Source organism: Heterodontus francisci, chromosome 21, assembly GCF_036365525.1.
Source record: "Heterodontus francisci isolate sHetFra1 chromosome 21, sHetFra1.hap1, whole genome shotgun sequence".
NCBI classification, from domain to species: Eukaryota; Metazoa; Chordata; class Chondrichthyes; order Heterodontiformes; family Heterodontidae; genus Heterodontus; species Heterodontus francisci.
The window spans coordinates 11724552-11734575 of NC_090391.1; the positions used below are offsets into that span (position 1 = coordinate 11724552).

General features: G+C 47.5%; 1 protein-coding gene across 1 annotated transcript; it reads right to left on the bottom strand.

The window, feature by feature from the left end:
- Positions 1-916: 916 nt before the first annotated feature.
- On the bottom strand, positions 917-7040 carry LOC137381047 (uncharacterized). The gene is made up of 3 exons (XM_068053440.1): positions 6755-7040; positions 5008-5228; positions 917-1093 (listed from the first exon to the last, which is right to left on the bottom strand). The coding sequence occupies exons 1-3, from the start codon at positions 7038-7040 to the stop codon at positions 917-919; spliced, it is 684 nt and encodes a 227-aa protein (XP_067909541.1).
- Between the last annotated feature and the right edge of the window lie 2984 nt (positions 7041-10024).

Genomic DNA, 10024 nt, shown 5'->3' on the forward strand with positions numbered 1-10024 from the left:
GTCCCCAGTTCAGTCTGGTCTAGCCCGCTTCCTGGCTGTATGGCCTCACTGGGTTGTGGAATGCACGCGGGCATAATGGATGCAATGTCATCCCGCGAGAGGGCAGAATGCACCAGGTGCACGGTGCCAGTCCCATGGAGCCAAGACTCAGCACTGACCGGTGGGGGAATGAATGCAGCAGAGCTGTGACACGACCGAAGCCACGGTCAATATATCCAACCAGCCTTTCCAAACCGGAGGAGACGGTGCAGGTTAGAGCCTGAAAGGTGCCGATTTGAGCCTCGATCAACGATGCTAGGGCGGGGACTACCAGCTCCTGGGCAGGGGGCATCACCCTGGCATCCGTGGAGCTGACCACAGGCTCCTTGGTGGACTGCAAGGCGGTGAGGTCTTGTGACATAGCATCACCCGGTATGGATACAGACTCCTCCATCCTCTCAGACAGGGTGAGGCAGTTCCTGGACAGGTTGTCCAGTGCCTCCAGCAGTTGATGATGCACATGGAAGATCCTCCTTTTAAAGGCTGGGCTGGTGAACTCTCCATCCTTGTCCTCTTCTTCAGAGCTGGAAGCTAAGCCTGTCCTTCGGCCATCCATCTCCTGCACTCTCATTTCCACTGTGGCCAGCTTCTGCTCACCATTCCTGAATGATTCACTCTCCATGCATCCTGACAATTGGACATCTCTTCCACCAGCGAATCCCGTGTTGGTGTACTGGAAGTTTGGAGCCGCTGACAAAGCCTTTTCTGTTCGCTGGTCCCCTTCCATCTCATACACAGCAGTACCCAAGTAATGGCTTAGACCTGGAACAGAGGGGAGAGGGGCAAGTGTCAGTGTGTGATGGGAAGGTCAGATAGCAGCAAGGTGAGGGGGCAGCACAATGTAAGTGCAGGGGCGGCACAACGTCCACGCGATTGGTTAATGGAAGACAGATGATAAGAAAATTAGATCTCCACCCTGTGTCAACCGGCCTCCAACACTGTCATTCCGCATTCTTCTCCAGCTGCTGAGACATATGATGTCCAGAGCTTCTTGCTCCATCTGGGTGAGTTCCTGAATACAGGTCCTCTTCCTGAGCTTGTGTGACAGTTTGTCCTGTGGAGAGAGTGGGAGGGATTTAGTGTCTGCTATCTGAGCCTGTAATCTGCAGAGGTGTTGTGGCAACTCCAGATAAAGGAAGAAAACGTGCATTTTTATCGCACCAATCAGGACTCAATATTTCCCAACACTCTGCAGCCAGTGGAGGACTTTGGAAATCTCGTCACTGCTGTAATGTAGGAAATGCTGCAGCCAATTTTCAAGCAGCGTGGTCCCACTTTGTGATCAATGACCAGATAATGTGTTTCAGTGCAGTTTGTTAACGGATAAATGTTCGCTCTCTTGTTCTCCTTCAAAATCGTGCAATGGGATTGTTTACACCCTCTGAGAGGACAGGACTGTGGTCCGACATCCAGGGCAATTTGGCAAATGGGATCCAAAATTGACTTCGTGGCAGGAAACAGAGGGTAATGGTTGATGGGTGTGTTTGCGAGTGGAAACCTGTGACCAGTGGTGTACCACAGGGATTGGTGCTGGGACCCTTGCTGTTTGTAGTGTACATTAATGATTTAGACATGAATATAGGAGGTATGATTAGTAAGTTTGCAGATGACACGAAAATTGGTGTTGTCGTAAATCATGAGGAGGGAAGCCTTAAATTACAGGACGATATAGATGGGCTGGTAAGATGGGCGGTGCAGTGGCAAATGGAATTTAATCCTGAGAAGTGTGAGGTGGTGCATTTTGAGAGGACCTGCAAGCCAAGGGAATATACGATGGATGATAGGGCCCAAGGAAGTGCAGAGGGTCAGAGAGACCTCGGTGTACTTGTCCATAGATCACTGAAGGCAGCAGCACAGGTAGAGAAAGTGGTTAGGAAGGCAGAAGGGATACATGCCCTTATTAGGCAAGGCATAAATATAAGAGCAGGGAAGTTATGATGGAGCTGTAAAAACGCCAGTTAGGCCACAGCTGGAGTACTGTGATCAGTTCTGGGCTCCACACTATTGGAAGGATGCGATTGCACTGGAGAGGGTGCAGAGGAGATTCACCAGGCCGTTTCCTGAGCTGGAGCATTTCAGCTATGAAGAGAGACTGAAAAGGCGAGGCTTGTTTTCCATGGAGCAGAGATGGCTGAGGGGGGACATGATTGAGGTATACAAAATAATGAAGGGCATTGATAGGTTAGATAGAAAGAAACGTTTTCTCTTGGTGGAGAGGTCATAAGCAGGGGCACAGATTTAAGCTACAGGGATGGAGGTTTAGAGGGTATTGAGGAAAAATGCTTGCACCCAGAGTGTGGTTGGAATCTGGAATGCACTGCCTAAAGGTGTGATGGAGGCAGAGACCCTCACAACACTTCAGAAGAATTTAGATGAGCACTTGAAACGCCATAGCGTACAACGTTATAGGCCAAGTGCTGGAAAATGTGATTAGAATCGTTAGGTGCTTGATGGCCGGCACAGACACGATGGGCCGAAGGGCCTGTTTCTGTACTGTATAACTCGATGACTATCTCACCTAAAATGCAACAGCATCGTTAACCTAGACAATGCTCTTCAGTCTGTGGAATAGGACTGGAATCCACCATCTCTGACCCTAATGTGACCTACTGAACTATGGAAGATACAAACAAAGATAAGGGGCTGCATTTGTATCGCAACTTTGAAGACCAGATAACGTTGTCAAATGCTTCATCGCCAATGCAGTACTTTGAAGTGTATTCGCTGTTGGAATGGAGGAAATGCGGCAGTCAATGTGTACACAGCAAGATCCCAATTATGGCAATGTTATTCAGACCTGATCATCTGATTTTGTGATTTTGATTGAGGGATTAATATTGGGGAGAATTGTCCCTCTGCTCTTCCTCCACATAGTGGCCATGGGATCATTTAAATCTACCTGAAAGGCCGGACGGGATCTCTCTTTGTCATTGCATCAGAAACGTGGCACCGCTGACTGTCTTACCATTGTATGGGGACCTGGTGAGACCGCACCTGGAGTACTGTGTGCAGTTTGGTCTCCGCACCTATGGAAGTATATATTTCCCTGGAGGTAATTCTGGTTTGGTACCTCGGATGAGAGGGTTGTCCTACGTTGAGATACTGAGCAAATTGTGCTCATACTCGAGGCAGTTTAGAAGAATGAGAGGTGGTGGCTCACATTCGTACCAAAACCATAGGTAGAAAGAGGGATGAGGTCCTGCAACAAGAATTTAGGGAGCTAAGTGGCAGATTAAAAAACAGCACGTCAAAGGTTGTAATCTCTGGATTACTCCCGTGCCATGTGCTACTGAAGATAGGAATAGAAGGATAGAGCAGAGGAATGCCTGGCTGAAGAAATGGTTCTGGAGGGAGGGCTTTAGTTTCCTGGATCTCTGTGTCTGTTTCTGGCGAAGGTGGGACCTGTACTAGTTGGACAGGTTGCACCTGGCCCGGAACGGGACCAACATACTTGCTGGGAAGTTTGTTAGTGCTGTTGGTGGGGTGGTTAAATTAATTTGTCAGGGGATGGGATACAGAGTGGAAGTACAGCAAGGGGTGATACACAGTCTAGTATGGAAGAGCAATTGAGTCAGTCTGGGAGGCAGTGCAAGTATAGACCTGTTAATGCACAAGCGAATAAATGCAAGGCTGGATTACATCTGTTTTAAAGCATGGATTCTTACCAGTAAGGCTGATGAATTGAGGGCGTTGATTAACACATGGGAATATGATATTATTGCGATCACAGTGACACAGTTGAGGGAAGGGCAGGACAGGCAGCTCAATATTCCAGGGTATAGAATCTTCAGGCGTGACAGGGGAGGGAGTGAAAGAGGAGGTGGCATTGCACTGTTGATCGGGGAGTCAATTAGTGCAGTAAGGAGGAATGATATCTTAGAAGGTTCCTCAAAAACTGGTCAATAACCAGTAGGCATAGATTTGAGGTAAGGGGCAGGAGGTTTAGACGGGATTTGAGGATAGAAACATTCACCCAGAGGGTGGTTGGAATCTGGAACACACTGACTCAAGGGGTGGTAGAGGCAGGAAACCTCACAACATTTAAGAAGTATTTAGATGAGCACTTGAAACGCCGTAGCGTAAAGGCTGTGGGCCAAGTGCTGGAAAATGGGATTAGAATAGATAGGTGCTTGATGGCCAGTACAGACACGATGGGTCGAATCACCTGTTTCTGTGCTGTGTAACTATGATCTCATTGAAACATATATAACTCTGAAGGAGGTTGATAAGATAGACACTGAGAGGGATTATCCTCTAGCTGGGGAATCTAGACACAAGGACACAGCCTCAGCATTAGGGGTCAATCGTGTAGGACTGACAGGAGGAGAAATATATTCACTCAGAGAGTGTGAAATATTGGAATTCTTCATCTCAGAAGGTTGCAGACGCTTCATCTTTGAGTATTAACAAGACTGTGATTGATACTTTTATAAACTCTCAGGGAATCGAGGAATATGGGGAGTAGGTGGGAACATGGAGCTGAGGTAGAAGATCAGCCGTGATTGTATTGAAGGTTGGAGCATACTTGAGGGGCCATATGGTCTATCCCTGCTTCTCATGGCCTTAGGCAGCACTTGCTCATTGGTGGGTCAAGTTAGTTTGTTGTGCTCAGATCCTGGAGTGGAACCTGAACTCACAAAGTTGTGACTGAGAGGTCACAGTGTTCCCAACAGAGCCGGAGAGCCATGTACCAGAATGACAGCAGGAATGAGGGTCTTCAGTTAATGTGGAGAGACTGGAGAAGCTGGGATTGTTCTCCTCAGAGCAGGGAAATATAATGGGAGATTTAATAGAGGTGTTCAAATTGGGCGGGTTTGCATACAGTGAATAAGGAGAAACTATTTCTCTGCTCCTGTTCAAATCCAGCAGTGAGATCGTACATGTCAGATGTGACTTATTTTACCCAATCATGGTAAGGACGCACTTCTGACCGTGTCGAACTCCCTGAGCAGTGACCTGGAGTCTTACCCTTGCAGTGCGGGTGATGTCGTTGAACTTCTTGCGGCACTGCCCCCCTCTCCGGATGATATCAGTCCTGGCATTCACATTGAGGGCCACCTCGTCCCAGGCCTGGCGTAGTGTCTGTCTGGGCATCTTCCTCCCGTCCGAGGGGAAGAAGAATTCCTTGCGGGACCTCACCTGCTCCACCAGAATCTCCTCTGCTGCATCGCTGAATCTCGGAGCTTTGGCTTCCGACGTGTTTCAGGGACGGAGGCAGCGAAGAAGCAGCGACTTCAGACAAAGTGAAGGAGGAGAGAGAGGTTTAAAGAGCACCGGGCCCGCCGGAAATCCCAGTCGCCGGAAATTCCCAACCTTCCAGCTGGGCGAGCAGTCCGTCACTGCACCGCACGCTGGCTCATTGTCCCAATCCCATACAAAGACAGGCCGCCAGTCAAAGTGATTCCTGTCAATGACAGGAGCTTTCAACAGTCCCGCCCGACATCCGCCCGCAGTCAAAATGCTCCCTGGCTCTGACAGCAGCTGTGCTGCTCTATGAAGAGCTGTGTTAAAGCAGCACAAACAAAGTTTGAAATGCAACTCTTATTTAATGTTGAATTCCTTGTTTTAACATTTGCAGCTCATCACACAGACAGTATTCTGCCGGTATTCTGTTCAGTACAAACTTGCGGACTGATTTATTTGAACAGGAGATAAATACACCATACTCAGATTGTCAAATAGGTGATTAATTCTGTATCTGTGACTAACTACTGTGTATGAATGGAATATTAATTCTGTATCTGTCAGCATCTGATTTTGCGTGTGAATGTGCTGTGAATTTTCTATCTGTCACTATCTGGGACTATGTGTGAATGCGGCATTAATTCTGACTCAGATGAAAACAGAAGGTGCTGGAAATACTCAACAGGTCTGGGAACATTTGTGGAGAGAGGAACAGAGTTAATATTTCAGGCCTGGGACCTTTCATCAGAACTGTTAAAGGTTAAAGATGTAACAGACGATGAACAAGCGTAAAGTGGGCGGGGTGGAGGGGAAGAAGAACACAAGGGAAGGTGTGTGAGAGGCCTGAGGGCAGCAGAGAATAAATGATAAAGAGGTCATGGAACAAAGGCAAAGGGAGTGTCAATAGTTGTATTAAAAGACAAAGCATTAGTCTGGAGAGAGTGTTAATGACAGAATAATGAACAGATCTGTTCAAATGCAAACATCTGAAAAAAAGGTTGATGCAGGCCCATGGTTAAAATAAAATGAAGTACAAAAGTCAGCCATACTCTGAACTTTTTGGGCTCACTGTTGAGTCCAGGAGGTTGTAGTGTGCCAACATTCTGTCCCTGTCACTCTCTGCTACTGTGAGTGCATATGGGAATAATTCTGTTATCTGAAACTTCCTGACACTTGAAACTTCCTGATATTATGCATGAAGGACGGAGGCACTCTCTACCTGTAAGTCTCTGCTACAGAGTGTGAGTGTGTGATTCATTCGACCCTCTCTGGTACTGTCGGTGATGTAATCATTCTGTATCTGGTCAGTTTCTGGTACTCTATGTTATTGTGGGGTACATCATGTAAATAATGTATCTGTCAGTCCCCGATAAAATATGATTTCTGGATTCATTCTGCATTGGTCTGATGGTGTTACTGTATATGAGTTTGGGATTCATCCTGTACTTGTCCGTTTCTGGTACTGTGTGTTTACGGGATGTCGTCTGTTTCTCTTCACTCTGATATTGTAAGTGTGAGTTTAATTCTGTACCTGAGGTTGAGTTATTTTTGATGTTGTTGTTCGTAACAATCTCTGGTATAACGGGCAACTGAGAGATTATTTCTGTGGCTGTTTGCACGTGGTACTGTGCAGTAGTGGGATTCATTCTGCATTCATTCTTCGTCTGCTTGGGAGTCTTGACATGGGTGGCGCTGGCTGGAGGAGCCGTTTCGGCGGCTGCTGTATTGGTCACCTTAAATCGGTGTCCTCTAGCTCTTGCCGCTTCTTCCAATGAAAACAGTTTCTCTCTATCTACTCTGTCCACATCCCTCATCATTGTGAACACCTCTATTGACTCTCCTCCCAGCCTTCTCTCCTCGAAGGAGAACAAACCCAGCTTCTCCAATAAATCCACATTAACTGAAGTCCCTCATCCCTGGAACCATTCTTGTCAATCTTTTCTGCATTCTCTCTGAAGCCTTCACTTCATACTTAAAATGTGACCAGAATTGGACACAATATTCCAAGTGAGGAAGAACCAGAGTTTTTCAAAGGTTCACCGTAACTTCCCTGCTTTTGCACCCTCTGCTCTATTTATGAAGCCCAGGATCCTTCTGCCTTATTAACCTCTTTCCCAATCTATCCTGACACCTTCAATGAATTGTGCACATATACCCCTCCGTTCCTTCACCTCCTTTTAGAAATATAGCCTTTAGTATATGTTGTCTCTCCCACTCACACACAGTCCAGACCCAGACAATGATAGGATGTTTCTGTTCATCTTTCCATCAATTATTGGGGTTAATTAATGTATGATATACAGTTTACCATCAAAACATCCTGGCCCAAACAGCATTCGACCGAGTATGGCATCAAGGAGCCCTCGCAAAACTGAGGTCAGTGGGAATCAGGGGGAAAACCCTCCGCTGGCTGGAGTCATACCGATCACAAAGGTATGGTCGCCTCATCATAGGAAGGATGTGGAAGCTTTAGAGAGGGTGCAGAAGTGATTTACCAGGATGCTGCCTGGACTGGAGGGCATGTCCAATGAAGAAAGATTGAGGGAGCTGGGGCTTTTCTCATTGGAGCGAAAAAGGATGAGAGGTGACTTGATAGAGGGGGACAAGATGATGAGAGGCAGAGATAGAGTGGATAGTCAGAGACTTTTTCCCAGGGTGGAAAGGGCTATCACCAGGGGGCATAATTTTAAGCTGATTGGAAGTAGGTTTCGGGGAGATGTCAGAGGTAGGTTCTTTACACAGAGAGTGGTGGGTGCATGGAATGCGCTGCCAGCGGTGCTAGTAGAAGCAGATACATTAGGGGCATTTGGGCGACTCTTGGATAGGTACATGGATGATAGTAGAATGAAGGGTAGGTAGTTACTTAGATCTTAGAATAGGTTAAACGTTCGGCACAACATCGTGGGCCGAAGGGCCTGTACTGTGCTGTACTGTTCTATGTTCTAAAGGAAGATGGTTGTGGTTGTTGGAGGTCAATCATCTGAGCTCCAGGACATCACTGCAGGAGTTCCTCAGGGTAGTGCCCTGGGCCCAACCATCTTCAGCGGCTTCATCAATGACCGTCCTTCAATCATAAGGTCAGAAGGGGGATGTTCGCTGATGATTGCATAATGTTCAGCACCATTCGTGACTCCTCAGATACTGAAGAAGTCTGTGTAGAAATGCAGCAAGACCTGGACAATATCCAGACTTGGGCTGATAAGTGGCAAGTAACATTCGCGCCACACAAGTGCCAGGCAATGACCATCTCCAACAAGAGACAGTCTAACCATCTCCCTTTGACATTCAACGGCATTACCATCGCTGAAACCCCCACTATCAACAACCTAGGGGCTACCATTGACCAGAAACTGAACTGGAGTAGCCAAATAAATACCGTGGCTACAAGAGCAGGTTAGAGACTAGGAATCCTGAGACGAGTAACTCACCTCCTGACTCCCCAAAGCCTGTCCACCATCTACAGGGCACAGGTCAGGAGTGTGATGGAATACTCTCCACTTGCCTGGATGGGTGCAGCTCCAACAACACTCAGGAAGCTCGACACCATCCAGGACAAAGCATCCCGCTTGATTGGCACCCCATCTTCAAACATTCACTCCCTCCACCACCGACGCACAGTGGCAGCAGTGTGTACCATCTACAAGATGCACTGCAGCAATGCACCAAGGCTCCTTAGACAGCACGTTCGAAACCCGCGACATCGACCAACTAGAAGGACAAGGGCAGCACATACATGGGAGCACCACCACCTACAAGCTCCCCTCCAAGTCACACACCATCCTGACTTGGAACTACATCGGCGTTCCTTCACTGTCGCTGGGTCAAAATCCTGGAACTCACTTCCTAACAGCACTGTGGTTGTACCTACCCCACATGGACAGCAGCGGCTCAAGAAGGAAGCTCACCACCACCTTCTCAAGGGCAATTAGGGATGGGCAATAAATGCTGTCCTGGTCAGCGAAGCCCACATCCCATGAAATGATTTTTAAAAAGGTGGCAACAGCTGGTTAGCTAACAAAGCTAACATCTGTATTAATCTGATTAATCTATCTCCCCCCCTTCACATCATTGTTAACCAGTTGCTTTGCAACCATAGCTCAGTGGGTCGCACACTCTGTGAATCAGAAGACTGGTGTACAATTTCCACACCAGGACTTGAGCACAAAAATCTATGTTGACACTCATTTCCCGGCGGAGCAGCAGGAGAAGGTAGCGACTCTTCGGTGGGTGAGTGAAGGCATCAGGAGCTGTGTTTTAAAAGTAAGTACTTACTGTTTTACTTACTGTTTTCCTTGTCTTTGAGTTTCTTTTGGCGCCGGAGGAACCGGAAGCTGGTCGGCAGCGAGGACTCCTGGGTAGGTATTTTCCTTAAAGGTGCGGAGCTGAGTAAACCCGAGCCACTACACATGTAGTGTCTACCACCCATCCTCCTCCTCTAACCTAATAATAAGACCCTTTTTACCCTCCTCCTCTAACCAAAAAGGACTGAGCAGGTAAGCTATTTACTGTTTTTGTTAATATCTATAGTTGTACTTAACTAAGGGGTAATTGAATAAAAGAAATGGCAGCCAGTGTAGTGTATTGCTCCTCCTGCAGAATGTTCGAGGTGAGGGAAACCTCCGGTGGCCCTGCCGACTTCACCTGCTGGAAGTGCATCCGTCTCCAGCTCCTATCAGACCGTGTTAGGGAATTGGAGCTGGAGCTGGATGAACTGAGGATCATTCGGGAAGCTGAGGGGTTGATAGATAGAAGCTACACGGAGGTCGTTACTCCACAAATCAAAGGCAGCTGGGTAACAGTT

Coding starts and splice junctions, on each gene's coding strand:
- LOC137381047 (XM_068053440.1), bottom strand. CDS start 7,040: ATGATGAGGGATGTGGACAGAGTAGATAGAGAGAAACTGTTTTCATTG. Junction 5,229..6,754: donor CAAAAATAACTCAACCTCAG/GTACAGAATTAA, acceptor ACACGTCGGAAG/CCAAAGCTCCGAGATTCAGC. Junction 1,094..5,007: donor ACATCACCCGCACTGCAAGG/GTAAGACTCCAG, acceptor CTCTCTCCACAG/GACAAACTGTCACACAAGCT.